The sequence below is a fragment of the Vicugna pacos genome, chromosome 26, assembly GCF_048564905.1.
Source record: "Vicugna pacos chromosome 26, VicPac4, whole genome shotgun sequence".
NCBI lineage: Eukaryota > Metazoa > Chordata > Mammalia > Artiodactyla > Camelidae > Vicugna > Vicugna pacos.
Window position 1 is genome coordinate 10617144 of NC_133012.1, and position 19067 is coordinate 10636210.

The 19067-nt window shown below is 38.0% G+C and overlaps 1 protein-coding gene and 1 long non-coding RNA gene across 3 annotated transcripts; one reads left to right on the forward strand and one right to left on the reverse strand.

The window, feature by feature from the left end:
* Nucleotides 1-64: 64 nt before the first annotated feature.
* Nucleotides 65-4616, forward strand: LOC140689465 (uncharacterized). Its single transcript, XR_012064441.1, has 2 exons — nt 65-318; nt 3481-4616. It is a non-coding gene; the product is annotated as an uncharacterized lncRNA (long non-coding RNA).
* On the reverse strand, nt 892-17651 carry UBXN8 (UBX domain protein 8). Of its 2 annotated transcripts, none has more exons than XM_006201143.4 (8): nt 16830-17651; nt 14471-14593; nt 11513-11583; nt 8451-8573; nt 7884-8021; nt 6378-6419; nt 3904-3978; nt 892-2003 (listed from the first exon to the last, which is right to left on the reverse strand). In XM_006201143.4, exons 1-8 carry the CDS (start codon nt 16915-16917, stop codon nt 1836-1838), a joined length of 828 nt encoding a protein of 275 aa, XP_006201205.1. In that variant the 5' UTR covers nt 16918-17651; the 3' UTR covers nt 892-1835. The 2 variants fall into 2 exon arrangements, with proteins under 2 accessions (XP_006201205.1, XP_072806430.1); XM_072950329.1 differs by lacking the exon at nt 892-2003 and having other exon boundaries at nt 3491-3978; nt 16830-16998; nt 17157-17651.
* Between the last annotated feature and the right edge of the window lie 1416 nt (nt 17652-19067).

Consider the following 19067-nt stretch of genomic DNA (forward strand, 5'->3'; position numbering starts at 1 on the left):
TAGGTTTCCATTGTGACAGCACCTCACTTCTGGGTTCCAAAATCCGTGTGTTCTATATTGCTCCATAACACATTATCTCAAAACCTAGATGCTTAAAGTATTTGTTATCTCACAAATCGTGAGGATCAAAGTCTGGGAGGTGGTTTGGCTCAGGGGTCTCGTGAAGTTGCAATCAAGCTGTTGGCCAGAGCTGTAGGCTCTAAGACCCGAGTGGGGCTGGAGGTCCAGCTCCAAGCTTCCTCCTGGTGCTGTTGGCAAACTTCTGTTCCTCGCCACATGGGCCTAAACAGCTGCCCACAACATGACATCTTCCTCCATGTGAGTGACTGAGAGACACCAAGACAGAAGCCACAGTTTTTTATAATCTAATCTCAGAGTGCCACAGACCTCTTCTGCTGAGTTTTATTGGCTACAACAGACCAATTCTGGTACCATGCAGAAGACCACACAGCTGTGACTGGCAGAGTGGGTAGGGGTCACTGGGGATAACCTTGGAACCGCTACCACATTTCCTAGTAGCGTAATTATTTGCTAGCTTTCACGTAATCAATTTGCCAAAGGGTCTAAAAATGTGGGGTGATTTCATTTTATAATTTATGGAACATAAGCATAGGAAAGTCTGGAAGAACATAGAGAACCATGATGTTAGTTATGTTTATTTCTGTGTACTGAGATTGTGGGTGATTTTAATTTTGTTTTTTTTTGGGGGGGTGGCGGATATAGCTCAGTGGTAGAGTGTATACTAAGCATGCAGACCCTAGTCAAAAAAATTTTTTTTTATCAATTTGTTTAAAAACTTTTATAGTTAATTTTTGTAATCAGAACTTTTTTCCATTTTTTTCCAGTGTGGAATATTCCAGAGATTAAAAAAAAGTTAAAGGTTGATACAACTTATTATTTATTTTCAAGTATGTATGAAGACACTAGGTACTTCTGGAGGGGAACAAAGGATACAATCCTTGCTTTTAAGGAATTATGTATTTGGGAAAACACATAGCTATAAGTGTAATAAATTCTACAGGAGAGGAATAAAGGAGCATTAAATAAAGGGCAATACAGAGGAATCAAGTTAAACTGACTCCTTAAGATCGCATGGGAAAGAGAAAGGGAGTGGCTAGAACAAAGAGCCTTGTATACCATACTTGGAGTTTGAACTCGGTGTTACAGAGCATGAATACAGCATTACAGGAGAACAAGCAGGAAAATGAAATGACCACATGTATTTAAAAAACTCACCTATATTTCCATGTTTTCATTGTATTATTTTTAAAAATACTGGTCTGCCTGGAATGCTGTAAATGTTACAATTTAACGCAAGGTGAAAGGAAATAATCTCAAGCATTAATTAAGTAAACATTAGTACAACGTTTACTATCAAAAAGAACTTTAAGGCCTTAAAAGAGCTTTGAAATGTCTTCAAAGTTTAATTTCTAGAAATACAGTGGAGTAAACATTCCTACGTATAAGACTTTAAAAGAGGCTGGCTGAACTGTGAAATGCTCAGTGTAGGAAGACAGAACAAAGTCACACGACTTTGTTTTTCAACAAACTGCTAAATGACATCAGCTAGGGAAAATATAAATGAGTGAGTACCTTACTGTGCTCATTTCTATCTAGTTCTCATCTGGGACACTGTCAGATGGCACACTCCAAAAATTACTATATGCAGAAGGCAATCCTTTTCTACTCCTTTATGTCCATATGTTCCCATGGAGAGTGTTTACTGCCTTGAGCTCAGTCAAGGTAATAGACACGATTTTAATGTGAATCCTTTATTGTCCTGTAAGGTCATGGCACAACTGACTCGTGTAGAACAGGCAGGTCTCATTTCTTAACTAGCTGCTCTGCTCTTTCTCTTCCACATTGAGGACAGTATCCACGGTTATTCCTATGTCCTGCAGTGACCAGCCTCCCTCCACTTCCAGAGGCCTTCTGGGAAAGGAGCTGGAAAGGCTGTATAGGGATGGGTGGTACCCAATTTTCATCATCCAGTCAAACAAGACCTGTAAGATAAAAAGCTTAGTTATCAAATCCTGTACTCAGTGGTGTCCCTCTAAATCGCCGTGATATTTTACAATTCTTTCATTGTTAAATCATGCCCCAGGAGTCATGAAACAGAACTTGCATACCTTTCGAAGGAATTTTCTACAGTTTAAATGAAAATCGCTTGCAAGGAGTTGTGTGATGTGAACTGACCTTTAATACCTTTTGTTTCAGAGAAGGCTTAGGGACTACTGGCACCTACAGACAGCAGGAGCATTTAACAAGTAGAAAAGCCCCAACCATAGGGAATGGAAAGAGTAGTCAATAAAAAGGTTGAGAACAAATGATCAACATATAGGGGAAAAGTTATTTAGATGAAAATCTAAGCCAACAGTCCACATCAGCATCACCCACAACAGACAAGTCCAGGTCCCAGAGACTGCCTTTTGATAACCCAATATGCAGTGGGCCATCCTACAAATGCACAGTATTTCCTGTCACGAAGATTCCCATAGTAATTGTCCAAATTTATTTTTATTGCCTAAAAACAATGCCTGCTAAAGGATGGTTTGTTGCTTTAGGAGGAAAGCTGAATGACAGAATGTTCTCAGGGGAAGCTGGGGTATCAATGACAGGTAATCCCTGACTTCTACCACCATCCATGAACCTACTGATAGTCCGTGTAATAAATGTACCTTATGGTACAGAGCTCCTTAACTTTCCAATATATGACTATGCCTTAACTTAACCAATCCCTACACAAACACTTATGCCTTTGATCATTTGTCTTCTTTCCAAAGAATAAATTCTCATAAATGAAATTACTCAGCCATAAAATATATTTTTAAATATACACTGGTAAATTACCCCATAGGAACACCGGTTCAAATAACATTCACATGAAAAATGAATAAGAATTCCTGTTTCCCCCGACACTGCCCAGAATTGGGTACTATTCTTTTTAATCTTGGACAATCTAATAGGTAGAAAATAGTAATATTTTAAGCTGCACTTCTTTGATTCTAAGTGGGACCAAACATTTTTATCGTATGTTTATCTGCCACTCGGCTTTTGTTCTTTAGGAAATCTTCCATGTTTCTATCTGCCATTCCACTGAGGTACTTCTTTTCCTTGATTTGTATACGCTCCTTATATTAAAAAATGGCTACCATACATAGACGGTAAAAAAATTTTTTTTCAAATTTTTCCTTAACTTGATGAACTTTTTCTTTGTAGAATTTAAAATTTTTACATAGTCAAATCCATCAGTATTTTCTATTATGGCTTATAGCACTCTTGACACAGAAGGTTAAATGCAACAATCAGATAGAAAATTACTTAGATATATTTTTTAATGCACACATAATTATATGTACAAATGCACTTAAAAGTAGATACATCAAAAAATTACTAACTGGCTTTGGTATCAGACTGCAGATCAAATTTATTTTTCTTTTTTCTTCTCTATATTTTGCAAATTATTGCCAATGAACACAGCATTGTTTTTAAAAGAAAAGAAGTCTATTAGAACAAAAGAAAACAAGCTCTAAAGAATGATCTGAAAATTACACATAAGCAAGGGGGCTTAGATTAACAATCCATCAGGGATAAGAACAAAGTTTATACCAGCTGTTTCCCAAGGATTTGAAAGCATCTTACCTACCAAGCTGTGAAAATGTAATTAGAACAGAAAAGAAATAGGAAAAGGAAGAACTGAAAAAAATTTGAATGCAGAAACCACAGTTTAAAAAAGCTCAGCAGTCCTGATTCTCCAAATTTCTGCAACCCCGAGTACATATAAAGCCCGTTCACCCTGAGCTGATGGGAGTACCAGGCAGCAGATAACACCTCCTCCTTGCATGGGAATAAAACTACTGCCAAACTCAGCACAAATATTTCTCCAAATATGAATTTCCTCACCTGTGAACTGTAAGACTTAAAAAACCTTCTCTTCAGGACACGCCCACCGGGACATCGGAGAGCAACAGTCACTGCCTGAGGAATAAAAATGTTCAGATGAGAATTCCAACCCACTGCTCTCTGCGATTCCAAAGCTACTACTATGAAATACCTGTACCCAGTTATAAGAGCTCACGTGGGGTTTCGTAGGAATTTAGTTCTGAGAGCTGTAGGCCAATGTTAAGGTCCAGATAAAATTCACTCTAACCAGAAAAATAATTCTTCTGAAACTGAAAAACATCTTCCCACTGATTGAGGAGACCAGTGGCAGAGCCTTCCAGAGAGGACACCAGAGACAGAAGGCTTCTGACTGCCCAGCTAATATGCAGAATGCAGTTGGGCTTCGAAAGACATCTACTAAACCAAGAAGACCCAAGGCCACCTCAGCGTCTGCAGACAAGACAGACACTAGACTGGAAGGACAAAAAGTTACCCAGTCCCCTCTGTCAGTGTCAGATCTGAACCACGCCTCCAGCATCCCAGCAAACGGGAGACGAGCCTGGATGGTGCTGGCTGCTGGGGCTCTGAGGGACCTCCTCTCCTGAGGGCAGCTCCTGCTTTGTCTGCTTTATGTACTGAGTCTCCCCATAATCTTTCCTCTGGTAAAATAGTTAAAACAGCCACGAAGAGCCTGCCACCTGCTAGTATATTAAAGGACATTATAAAAAAGAAAAGATGACAAATTAGTAATTCATTCCGATGTTCACTGTTTACCCGTCAGGAAACGCTTTCTTAGGGACATTATCGTGACTGTTCTGGGAGGTATGTCGGCATCACAGTTTACAGAAATGATGATTTTACAGCTGCACCTACCCACTTCAGGAAAGCCACGTTAAAAAATATTTCCATTTAGGCAGGTAAGGTGTTTGACTCACATCTAAAGCAGTGCAACGTTGAGCTCTGCTAAAACTTTCTACTAAGGTTTTATTAAAAAAACAAAGAAATCACAAAGTAACAATCACAGATTAAAAGCCAATTCCGCTTATTTTTAGAAACAATAAAACTTAACTTTTACAGAGAGGTTTTGTTCAAACTTTAATGACTTGATAGGAGAATTAAAGCCAAATGCTTTAAGAGAAACTAGGGTTAAAATACAGTGAGTTAGTGTTTTCCATTATGATTAGATAAATACTTGAGAAAAATGAACTATTATTGTTTGAAACTAGCTATTGCTCTGTTATCACAACTACTGTGAATGGTGGTTGTGCAGTTTCTCCTAATATTTCTGACAATCTAGTGGACTGACATACTAGGACTGACATGCTAGTGGGTAAGAGGCCTGGGACACAACGCGAATTGGAAAGTAAATCACTGTCCCAAACACAGGTTGTTAAATGAAATCTAAATGAAAAGTAGCTGCAATCATTAAAATTTGGTTCCCCTTAGCATGAATGAGATAGCACACAATAATGAAAAGAGCTGCTATGGTAATATAGCAACACTATATGATGATTTACAGAATTGATTTCAAATTATCTTAAATTCTACAGTTTTTTCAATTTAAAAGTAGACGTGGGGGGAGGGTACAGCTCAGTGACAGAGCGCATGCTTAGCATGCACAAGGTCCTGGGTTCAATCCCCAGTACCTCCTCCAAAAATAAACAAGTAAATAAACCTAATTATCCCCCTCCCCAAAAAAGTAAAGATCAAGGTAGAACAGTAACATACGGTGACTATTCTATTGTGAATTCGAGGCAACCATGAGTTAGCTCTTCAGGCATACAAATTACTAAACTTAAAAACTGCAAATGTGTCGACAAAAATGTGACCCTCCAACGGCTTTCCTGGCTGCCCCAAAAATGGTTTTCAGGGAGCATAACAGTCACTGAGTCTCAGCAAATGGGAAACCATCTAGCTCTCCTCTGCCTTGTGACTTAATGGCTTTGAAAACACATGTTCCTGTACCTCAGACAATGGGCTGGGCAACCGCAGGGAGCAGCTCAGATTATGACAAAGCAGTAGGGCAGAAGGCAGCTCAGTGCAGAGCAGGGGGTCAGGCCAACCCTGCCCTCCCAAACAGCAAGCCATCCTTCAATTCAAACACCTCCAAAGTAGCTGCATTTTTCATTTTCTCTTTTGAAGGGAAAACTACAATCTGAAGTTATCTGCCTATTTTGATTTGGTTTTAGTAAGTAACTCATGTGCAGAACCAAAGTTTTGGGAAAGCCCGTGTCTGGAAAACCCCGTATCTCTGCCTGGTGAAGAGGGAGGGCTTTAAAACCCAAGGTCAGCAGACAGCAGGCTTCCAAAACAGGACTTGAGCTCAGGAGTCTGACACTGCACCATATTCAAAACAGGATCTAATCCTGCTGCAATCACATAAGCATGATGCTCTCTTTTCTTTCTAAACCCAAATTTAGGTGAGACAGACTTCCTTGATGTTAAGGAAAATAAAAAATATAGTTAATTTCCAAAGGGAAAAAAAAAAATCTTACTTCTTCAGCTGTTTCAGGAGGTTCTTCAGGTAAATTAAGAACCTAAAGAAAAGTTAAGTATTTAGTAGCAGGAATGTAAACAGTTTGAAGAAAAAAAAATCTCAACGAGAAGAGTTCCTTTCGATACAGAGTTTGGACACATCTAAGCATAATGAAATCTTTTGTTTTAAGATACATTTTATAAAAAGTTTACAATGAGAATGGGAACTCAATAAACATTTCTGGGTAAGCAAGTTCATGCTAACAAGAGATCATGGAAACAGGGTTTGAGATGACAGCTACTAATCTACACACATTTAAAGAATTTTGGGTTTATGGTGTTCCAAGATGTTATATTAAAAATGTATGCTTTAAAGAAACAGAGAATAAAGTTCAATAAGACCCTAAAATTATTTAGGTTTATACATACACATATTCTAACATGAATGCACATTTTTCTCCACCGGCACTTCTACGGGACTGGACAACAACCATTCACTTGGGCCACATTTGTGATCTATTCGAGTTTCCCTATTTCTGTTAATCTATTAAAAAACCAGATATTCAGACAATTTTCTCTCATTAAAACACTTGTTGCCAACAATTCCATCTCCAGAGATTTTTTTTAGTTTTTAATACCACAGACTTCATGTTTTATCTAATGAACATTAATTGTATCTATTAAATAAACCATTTGTTTTTCTTTGGTATCAAAAGCACATGTGATGGTCATCCAAAATTTAACATCAGGATGACATAATTTGTGCTATTAACAAAAAGCAAAGAATCTCAAATTAAAACAAAATTTTTTAATTGAAGTTTTAGTCCGTATAGTTCATTAGATCTTTGTGAAATGTTACAAATAGTTCAATGACCTGCTTCCCATCCTCATGCTCCATGAAGGGGCCAGGAAACCCCAGACTGAGAAGTAATACATCAGACCACTTTCAGGGAATAGACAGCCTACCAGGTTTCCCTAAGAGCCAGAAAAAAAGAACAGACTTATTTCAGCCTTAACCAGCTCTAAATCGTAGTCAACGCAGCAATGAAAGATTTGAAAGAAAAAAAGGAGTAATACACCTGGGCATCATTCCAAAGTGAATGGTTGCTAACCCATTCCCTGGAAGGGCCACTGAGAAAAATGATGCACTCATGTGAGTAACATTAGCCACTCAATAATATGGTTTCATCATGTCTTAGCTGCCCATAGGAATGTTTCCCTGGGTAAGCACTGTATTTTTTGTTTCTACATAACTTAATTTCTTCCTCAAAAAGAACTGAGCATTTTCTAAATTTATTCTCATTTACCTTCCTAGATTCCTCCTAAGTTTGGCTCAGAACATTAATATTAATATTAAACAGGAAAAGTGATCCTTAATAAAGTTGATAATTTTGTAAAGAAGCGGGAAGAACACCATCTGGAATGAAAGCCAGTCCTAATCTTCACTCACTCCACCTCCTCACTCACAGAACAACAACCCTACTGCACACGTATACAATTCAGTGAGTAGTTATTAAGTAACGAACCTCCTTCTGCCTGGGCTGTTCAGCGGGTGGTGAAACTTTGGTTAAACGTTTAGGCAAGTTCCGTCTTCTTGCTGCTTCTCTGTTTGATGTTTCAAAAGATGTCTGACTCTCACTTTCGAGCACCAAATCTTCATCACCCTGGTCAAAAACAACAGATAATTTCTAAAGAGATGCTCTCTATCAACTTCATTCCATTTACAATGGTTATTTCTTTGGCCCTGATGGTATTTCAGTAAAAAAAATATAATTAAGTCATTATTAGACCCAGCAATTTAAAATACTATCTCCTTAGACAAAAACCTTAGAGCTTAACTTATGTCTTGTAGAAACTACCCTTATCCAGCTCTGTGGCTCCCTCTGATGGTACAAGGCTGAGAGGATCCACTCCGTTTTAACTGACCCCACCCCTAAGTTTTCCAGTAGGATAGAAGAAAGGAAAAAAACCTGAATAAACATTCCTAAAAAACAGACTGTACTAGTCATTTGCAATTTTAAAAAATCAATATATGCTAAAGGGAACATAAGTAATAGCAGAATTCAAAATACAAAATGAGAGTATTTTCTAACCCCAAGTTTATGACCATTGCTTAACTTCCAGGTTTCACCCGTCATCTGATAAAAGCGTTCTTCCAGCTTTTTCAATTTCATTTCCCGGTGAGGTTTTAGAACATTCTCTATGTATCTGCTGGCCTGTTCAAAAAAACAAATTAGGCGTTGTCACTACACATTAACGTTCCTAAGATTTTATATTGTCTATATGGTTGTAAATAAAAACCAGGTAAGAAACGGTGTTTTCACACTAATTCAATTTTGCCCCCCAAAAAGCGGCATCCTCCACTTCTCCATCACTGTCTAAAAATTTGCATTTGTGCTTAGTGTAAATAAAAACAAACGTTCTATACTTCCACTCATATGGCAGTCTGCCTATGTATCCTTTAATGTGTTTTCAGTGCCACAAAAACTTATGAGGGGCTGGGGATACAAAGATGCAGAGGATGTGGTTCTTGACTTCTAGGCACTTAAAGTCAGAGCAGTTCATTCAATACATGATGCCTAAGGCATGAGCTTGTTTGGAAAAGCATTAACTGCAAAGCTTGAACGTGGTAAAGCAGAAAATATTTTTGGATCCAAAATGGAGATTCTGGCTTGAAGATGACAGCATGAAATTATTGCTGCCTCCCTCTCCCCTTAAAAAAATCACCCTCAAACAACCACAGGAACAAGAAATAGAAAACCAGATAGCTTTTAGTGTAACATTCTTAAACTGAAACGACAGAGCCAAGGATTCCCAGATGATTAAGGGAAGCCTCCAATGTGAAAACTGGAGACTAAAATTAACAAACAGAAAAAAGGAACTTGAAAAACGACACTGGAATTTGGAGGATAATGGTGTACTTCAAAATTCTAATGATCTTCAACCTATGATACTATACCAAATCAAGCTATCAATGATGGGTCTGAGGAGAAAAAAATCACCTTTTTAGAATCCAAAGAATCAAAAATGTTACACATCACCAGGAATGTGTCTGCCCAAGCTGGGCAATTCACCATTCAATAGACATACTGTGAGATACTGATTTATTAATTTTCCTTTGTCCAAAGAAAAGAAGACACAGGGTTAAAGTTTTTAGACTTTTGCCAAACAGAAGAATCCCAACTTTATGTACCTTTAGGAATTATAGATGCCAATTAGTAAACAACTGGCATGTAAAGGGAATTATAGTTTACTAATTAGCATGAAAGGCTTTAAAATTAACTTACTTTCATGGGAGATAACATTAAACGTTAGAAGTTCAAATATTTACAAGAGACCTTCTTATGAAAGATCTTGCAAGGACCATTTAATTGTGAAAGCTATGTACACTGAAAACTATCAAACACTGCTGGGAGAAATTGAAGACAAAAACAAATGCAAGGACACTCTACGTCTATGGACTAGAAGACGTAGTATCATTAGAGTCAACAGTACTCAAAGGAATCTATAGATTTTAATGCAATCCTTCTCAAAAATCCCAAAGCCCTTTTTTGCAGAAATAGGAAAAGCTAATCCTCAAATTCATATGGAATGGGAAGGGGCCCCAAATAACCAAAACAATATAAAAAAAGAACAAAGTTGGAGGACTCCCACTTCCTGATTTTAAAACTTACTAAAATGCTACAATAATCAAAATAGTATGGTACTGGCACCAGGATAGATACATAAACCAACGGAATAGAAGTAAGAGCCCAGAAATAAGCCCACATATCTATGGCCAACTGATTTTCAACAAGGGTGCCAAGACCATTCAATGGGGAAAGAATAACCTCTTTATTAAATGTTGCTGGGACAACTGGGTATCCACATAAAAAGAATGAAGTTGGACCCCCCACCTCACACCATACACAAAAACTAACTCAAAGTGAATTAATAAGCTAAATATAAAAGCTAAAGCTACACAACTTGTGGAAGAAAATATAGGGGTAAATTTTCTTGACCTTGGATGTGGCAATGGATTCTTAGATATGACACCAAAAGCATGAGCAGCAAAAGAAATAACAGATAACTGGCCTTTATCAAAAGGCACTGTCAAGAGAGTGAAAAGACAACCCACGGAATGGGAGAGAAAATAGTCACAAATCATATATCTGGTAAGAGTCTGGTATCCAGAATATATAAAGAACTCTTATAATTCAACAACAAAAAAGACAATACAATTTTAAAATGGGCAAAGAACTTAAACAGACACTTCTCCAGAGAAGATATACAAATGTGCAACAAGCACATGAAGAGATGTTCAACTAGTCGTGAGGGAAATGCAAACCAAAATCACAATGTGATACCACTTCATATGCATTACATTGAGTACCTGGGGGATGGGGAGGCATGGAAAAAACAACTGTAGGATGTAGAGAAATTGGGACCCTCAGAAATTGCTGATGGGAATATAAAATGGTATAGCCAGTGTGGAAAATAGTTTGGCAGTTCCTCAAACAGTTAAAACACAGAACTGCAATATGACCCAGCAATTCCATTTCTGTGTATATACCCAAAAGGACTAAAAACAGATACTCAAATACTTGTGCACAGATATTCATGGCAGCACTATTCATAATAGTCAAAAGATGGAAACAACCTAAATGTCCATCAGTGAATGGATAAACAAATTGTGACCCATCCATACAGTGGACTATTATTCAGCCATAAATAAGAATGAAGCACGGATACATGCTGTATGGATGAACCCGGAAGACATTATGCTAAGTGAAAGAAGCCAGAAGCAAAAGGTCACATGTTATAGGATTCCATTTACATGAAATATCCAGAATAGACAGATCCATATACACAGAAACCACTGGAGGCTGGCAGATGATGTGATGGGGAAGAAATTGTTTAACAGGTATGGGGTTTTCTTCTGGGATGCAGAAAATGTTTTGGAACTAACCAGACAGAGGTAGAGGTCACACAACACTGAATATTCTAAATTCCACTGAATCATGCACTTTAACATGGCTAACTTTATGTCATCGGAATTTGACTTCAATAACTTAAAAAAATCTGAGCACAAACACCGAAAGCAACAAACCTAAATGTGAAATGCCCCAGATATGTTTGCATTCTTTTTATCTTCTCTCCAAAAAGTATGCTTTACCTTTTCACCCTGTGTCTCTTGTTGTTTTTTCCTCACAAGTTTTTGCCTTTTCTCATTCTCCTCTTCTTCTTCTAAGACATCAAAACATAAAAGTGCTTTTTAATTCCCAAGTGTCAGTAAGTCAAATGCTATCTTCCTGAAAATAGTCTGCAGATCTTAACATTTTGGGAAAGACAAGCCTTCAAATAATAAGACTATTTTTTCAAATAATGAAAATGAGGTACACGCAGACAGCTGAAACAAGAGAAATCTGCAAGTAAGATCCGTAAGAAAAAGTCTATTCTGAAACAAAAATTCCTCGACAAGTATTAATATTGTGTGTTAGTTTTGGTGAGGAGGCTGCAAGAATAATGACAGCATGTGTTTTTCTGTGGATCTTTGATAGGGTTTCAGTAGCTTCAAGGCATAGCGTGGAAACCCATTCCCGCACATGAGGTGTGGAACGCTGGCCTGCAGCCATTTGGTCACCTTGGACATGACACTAAAAGCAATACACCAAAATCCCAAAGGTGGAGTGTGCTTGTCAACTCCTAGAGTGACTGAACCAATGTTAGGTTCTAATCTACTGAATGTCAAGAGAAGGGGTTTCTCCTGTTGTATGGACCTTTTTTATTCTGGGTATAATAAATTTCATTTAAGTTAATTTCACGTACCTGTATTCTCTTGCAGAATTATCCATCTTTTAGGAAAATACATCCTTTAAGTTGCTTGGCTCCTTAAACAGGAGCATTCCTTTCTGTCAACAGCTTTACCTTATCTCTTGGCAGGAAATATTTCCTCAAGTTTATTAGGGAAAGATTAGGCAGTAAAGCACACAGAAAATTAGAAAGCCCAGTCAGGCCACCAACTTGCTATGTGATCAGTCAGACTGAGTGATCTGAGCCAAAGATGTATTTTTTTTTCTTCCAGGTTTATTGGAATATAATTGACATTCAGCACTGTATACGTTTAAGGTGTGTAACATAAAGATCTGACTTATGCATATCATAAAATGATGATCACAATAAGTTTTGTGAACACCCATCATTTCATTAGATACAACATTAAAGAAGCAGGAAAAAAATTTTTTTCCTTATCATGAGACCTCTTAGGATTTCCTCTCTTAACAACCTTCACATATAATGTTCAGCAGTTACATTTATCATGTTGTACATTACATCCCTAGCACTTATTTATCTGATAACTAAGTTTGCACCTTTTCACTACTTTCATCCAATTCCCCCTCCTCTCACCACGGGCCTCTGGTAACCACAAATCTGATCCTTCCAGGAGTTTGTTTCTTTGTTTTTGAAGTACAATTGTTTCCTGGCTTTTGAAGTACAAATCAAGTACACAATTTATTGATTCAATATTTCTATACATTACAAAATGAGCACCACAGCATGTCTAGTTACCATCTGCCACCATACAGAGATATTACATAATCATTGACTAATTATACCCCACACTGTATATTTCATACCCCTGGCTCATTTATTTTGTAACTGCAAGTTTGTACCTCTTAATCTCCCTATTTCTCCCCTCCCCCAGCCCTCTCCCCTCTGGCAACCACCTGTTTGTTCTCTGTATCTATGACTGAAATAATATATTTTTAAATAAATCAGTAGTAGGGACTAAGGGGCTTTAATCCTCAAAGCCACTGAGAACTGACTACTTCTGAACTTTTGATAGACCTCATCTTGTAAACTTTTACAAAATAAAGAGGATTAACACTTCGGATAAATCTGAAGTCTTATACCCCAATATCTGATGACAGTAGGGGAGACAGAAAATGTGTGAGCAAGCTGATTTTTTACTCATTTGAAGAAATCTCATAATAATTAGGCACTGTACACAGTCTTAATTATTTGACAGTTTTAGCCTTCAGTAATGATTACGTCTCAAAATTATCAACCCATGAATACATTTAAATGACTTACACTCCAACAATATAAAAGTACAACTAAAAGCATGGAAACTACGTCAAGTGCACATTTTCCTTAGTTATAAAACACATAATACTCGCCTGATTGTTTAACATATGCAGCAAATATCCTCCTGAAATCAAAATGTATTTAAATAGAAAGTTTTTAAGAGAAGTTATAATGACTCATTTTAATTTTCCAACTGAGTAATTTGAAGTATAAGCCATCAAATAATATACCAAAGGAAGAAAGAAAAACATTTCCAAAATCTATGGTTGGGAGAACTTGAAACCTCCACATTGTCTTGTATGTTTGGGTTGTATACTGTAACCTTTCAGGATTATGTTTTTATTCATAGATAATTTGCAAGGGCTATAAATTAAACACTGCTGATTTTCCTTTCATTTATTTACATTTAAATAAACAGTAAAACAACATAATGCACCAGATTCATTACTGGCAGGCCTCTTTCTAACAGGATATAAGAATGTATGCATTAATTCATCTGTTCTGAGGCGAACTACAACATTGTTTTAAATTTTAAAAGGCTTCTAACACAAACTTTTACTTACTGAAAAAACAAAACAAAAATAAGAACAAGCATGGTTTCCTAAAATTAAGAGTACTTAACACAAAAAATGTAAGTGCTTAAATAAAAACTGCCAGAATGGAATGAAAAATAAATTATCCTTAACTCTTAGTCTTAATGCTGGATATATTTACCATTCATAGAACAGTTTATAAGCTGTATGTATCAAACAGCAGTTAAGCTGTACAAACACACAGACAATGTAAAACTAAAAAATTTTCAGTGTACCAAGTTAGAAATGATCTAATTTCAAATGTATACACAAGAAAAAAAAAACCAGTTTCTCATAAAAATATTGGGATTTATAGCCCATTCAAAATCATAACTAAAGTTGTAATGATTACTCTACTTTGACATTACATAGCACAAATTAATACTAAAGTAGCTCTTACTGTGCAAAGTTCTAGCATAAAGAAAGAATTTCGGTAGAAAAGTATAAAAAGGTAGGCTTAACAGTAAACTTACCTTTCAGATAGACTTGGGAAGATTTAAACGAGTTAACCCATGAAGTAGTCACAGAAATAATTACTGTAAGAAGAGCAAGCAGTAGGAAAATTCGGCCACACAACAAAATTAGATCTTTGATTCCTGATAAAGGTTAAAAATAAAATTACAATTAAAATTCAAAACATTTTTCTTGATACTCATAATAAGTGTTAACGTATTAGGAGATTATTTGTACTAGTAAAGTATAGTAAAAGTTAAGGTATGCAACTGTCTTATGAGTTTTCATATAGTCTCCTTTGGGTGCCAAACCTCATCATGACTGTCATTACCAGAACAAGTTTTCAGAAAACAATTCTAGAACATCTTATGTCTCAGGAATATAGATATAATTTGAGTGATTGGCTATATTATAAATATATGACATAAATTCTGGTTTCCCTTCTCCTCAGAGAAGGAAATAAAATTACCCACATAATTAGGAATTAAATCATGATGGTATCATCTTAACAAATTCTAATTCTATTTGAAAAGTCACTCCTACTGAAACACCAAAATTCTTATTTTTCACAGTAAATTATGCAACTGTGTACATCTCTATTTCTCAATATTTATTCCATCATCTGTAAATAAAATTACTATATACATATTTGCCTAGTAAAAAAGTAAAAATTCAGTACTTGGTTTTATATTCTTTTAAGAATCAAGATGAAAATTAATCAGCAAAAATGTAACCAGTACCTATTTTGTATAATACAATTTGCTAAATGGTGAGGGAGCACAAATATAAAGTTGGATTAAAAATGGTTTCTACCCTCCAGGAATTTTTAGTTAGTTTAGTTGTGATAAGTGATGGGAATACAAAAAAAAAAAAAAAAGATGATGATGAAGATGTGGTTCCCTACCCTCAAGAAGTATATTCTCCTGTGGTCAGAGATGATCATATGAACAGATCTCCTTCTCCAACACTGAGTAAACCATCATCTCATTGACTAGTGACTCAAATATTAGTGCAAAATAGAAGATTCTACATGAGCAAAGTAAGGGTGAATGCTTTAAGGTAAGGGAGCAGGTAAATTCTGGAGTAAGTGTATATTTCACATTTCTGTATATTCTTTGGATAAAGGTCTTGTTAGATTCCAATACAGCTTGAGACTTCTGGAGGATCTCTGTGCAAATTTTTAAAAAAGCATTTTATTTCAATCTCTTATTTCAAGCAACAAATCTGGGTACCTGACTTCTTGGGGGTGGGGATGGAGGATGGAGAGAGAAAGGAAATATACAAACCTAAGTTTCATCATGGCCTCCAACTTCAGAACTGAGTTTAAGGAGGGAGAAAGACACTGTAAACTGATCAATAATATGGCCAAAAATGAACTGATTCTCCACCGCTTTACCAGTTTTCTTTCAGTTTCCCTTTATCACCGGCACCAACTACTTAGGGCTGTTCAACCCCACAGGTAGGAGTAATCCTTGATTCCTTCCTTTCTCTCACTCCAAACATTACTCCATCAATAATCCTGTTAATTCTACTTGGTTAAAAATCCCAAATCTGTTCATATTTCATTTGCTCTGTTATCATCCCAGTCCAGACCAACAGTCATCACTACCTGCCTACCTCAGAAGCCTACCTTGTCTCACTGCTTCCGCTATAGCTTCCTTAAGAAACATTTCTCAACAGAGAATTCACTGACCTTTTAAAAACCTTAGGGAAGTCCCTTAACCCCTCTATATCTCAGTTTCCGCAACTGTAAAATAGGAATTAGAACGGTATAACCCATTCTCTATGGTTATAATGCAGATTAGATGAGATAATGAATAAACAGTAATTAAAGATTCTAGTTTACAATAAGTGCTCAAAGAATGTTACTATCTTGAGCCACTCTCCTTCCTGGTCTCCCAGATCCAGCCTCAATGGTCTTCATCCTTTCCCTCCAATATGTCACAATTCCTTTTGTCTGGAATGTCTTCCCCCGGCTTTTCCAAGGGGTGCTCCTTATTATTATTTAAATCTCTGCTTAAATTTCTCAGAAGGCCTACATCACATTAACTTGTTTATTTCCTTTGGAGAACTCAACACGACTTGAAAGTCATGTATATGCTTATTCCTCTGCGTCCTGCCTCTGCCCCCTTACACGCAAGATTTCACCAGGTCTGGAAGGACACTTTTTCCGCAGGGAAGAGCCTGCCTCCTCCTGGCGGCTAAAGTCCCCCTCCCCCTGGGACCTCGCGCCGGAAGAGGGAGGCAGGCGCGGTGCAGCCTGGGAGTCGTAGTCAAAGCCGCCCAGAGGCGAAGCGGCCGGGAAGCGGGAAACTCTACCCAACGTTCACGGGAACGTTACCCGAGTGCGAGCGCCGAAAATGAAAATCCAACACTTACCTAGATCTGGGATCCCACGCCGTAGCTCCAGACACAAGAGGGGGAGAGCAGAGAGGAGGAAAATGCCAACAACCCCACGAGACGCCATGGTGGCGGGAGCCCCGCTTCCGGTCGGAAGGCCCGCCCCTTCCGGTCGCGCCTTCTCTTGGAAGGTGGCGTGGAGCCCTTCCTAAGGGAGGAATTTGGGGCGAAAGCTAGACCCTAAAGCCTGGTCGTTGGTCAGACTGAAATAAACCCCGGCTTTTGAACTCATAATCTGTAGCCTTATATCGGAACAAGTGTAGGTCACCTCCCCACGTCACGTGCTGTCCAGGGAAGGCGGCCTACCGGCGCCCGCCCAGCCAAGTCCTGTGAAAGGAAAGCGTGGCCTCCAGCAAGGCAGGCAGCCCCTGCCTCTTCGGCCGTCGGACTCTGGAGACTGAGAAAGAGCTCTCAAGAGTAAAATGCACGAGAAGAGAAAGGGTACGGGCAGTTGGCACCGTGAGAAGGCAGCGTGACCCCTTGGCCTTGCTTGTGTCCGTATAGGGTGACTGAACTTTCGGGTCGGAACTACTGAGCACCACTCTCCCAAAGCACCTTCCTTATCTCCCTAACGGCCCCCTACCCCTTCTGCGGTCTCTGGTTACTGCAGGAAGATGACTCAGAAGTGGGGCCTGGCACCTGATCCTGGAGACTGGCTACTCCTTACTCCGCTCTAGTTTTATTGGCAGGTGTTGTTAATGACTTTACTAGGCCTCACAGTTCTGTGACCTCATTGCCATCCCGTGACTCACCTCTATGGCGCTTCTGCCAACCTGCAATGCAGTTCAACTACAGAGATTCAAGCAACTCACAAGATTTCAGGCTCTGAAATTTCGTTTTCCGACTCATCCACCAATGTCCCACCTCAGCCTTCAGTTCAGCTCACATTTATTAAGCTCCACAGTTTGCCTGGTACTGTAGAACTCGTGGAGACTCAAATATGTGTAAGTTACTGAATTTTTCCTCTGGAAACTCAGTTTAATGGGAATGAGAGCCTTGTAAATGTATAAATATAGTGCCCCAATGCAGCGATAGGGATACCCACGGGGGGAACTCTGGAACCCTATCCCCAGCGAAGGTTTGAAGGCTTTCCTGGAAGAAATCATGCCTAAACTGTGTCGTAAAGATTAGGAATTGGGGAAGGGGACAAGAGGAAGATTTCAAGTTTAGGAAAGTATAGCGGAATTACCAGCAGTTAAAATTTTGCAGTTTCAAGTTTGAATGGAGGTGCGTAGAGGTAGGTTGGAGCTAGGACCACGGAGGGCTTGGCTTTGTATACAGGCTAAGAACTTTAACTAGGACATGAAGGTGCAAAATATGAGGACACAATCTCAAAATCAATCGAGGTGAGGCAATATAAATTATAACATGAAATATCGTAATTAACTGTTGACTCATTCAGAGGTTCTTGTTGATTGTATGAAGACAGGAAAGAAAGGAAATTCTATAGCTGTTACCATCTTCATTTTGGTATAATTTCCTCCTTTAGATATTTTTCTTCCTCTTTCTTTATTCCTAATATAGTCTTTTGATGGCACCAAAGAATCTCTGTTGGGACAGTAAAATGGAGGCTCCCAGGTACTCCAGATCTGCTTGATGTCTTAACATGTTCCCCAAATTTTATTGAATGTGAAGTCTCTTCCCTGCAATGATTTATTTCTAACTCCACCCCACCCCCGCAGAAGACCACTAGAATAAACTATTGGAGTAAAACCAAGTTTCTCACTGCATTAAGGGAGAACACTCTGGTGACATAATCTTTGCAGTGTCTCAGAGGGAAAGCCAAGAGTGACTTCTAAGGTTTTTTGAGTCTAGGTTGGAGTAGTTTAAGATGGCCTTCTCAATGTGAGGATCTTACTGGGACTGGACATAGTGCATGGTTTAATAGTTTAGGGCTGGTGGACACAGCAAGATGAGGGACTTGAAGGCAGATGTGGCTCTTTTTTTTTTTAATTTAAGTGTAGTTGATTTACAATGTGTTAGTTTCTAATTTACAGCATAGTGATTCAGTTATATATATATATGTTCCTTCTCATATTCTTTTTCATTATAGATTATTACAAAACATTGAATATAGTTCCCTGGGCTCTACAGTAGGACCTTGTTGTTTATGTTTTAATAGATGTTATTCTTTTTTGATAAAAATGGGGGTTTGCCCAGTTGAGTGATCAGTTCAACTTCCCAGTGCCTGAGAGGGGAGATTTTTACCCAGATGAG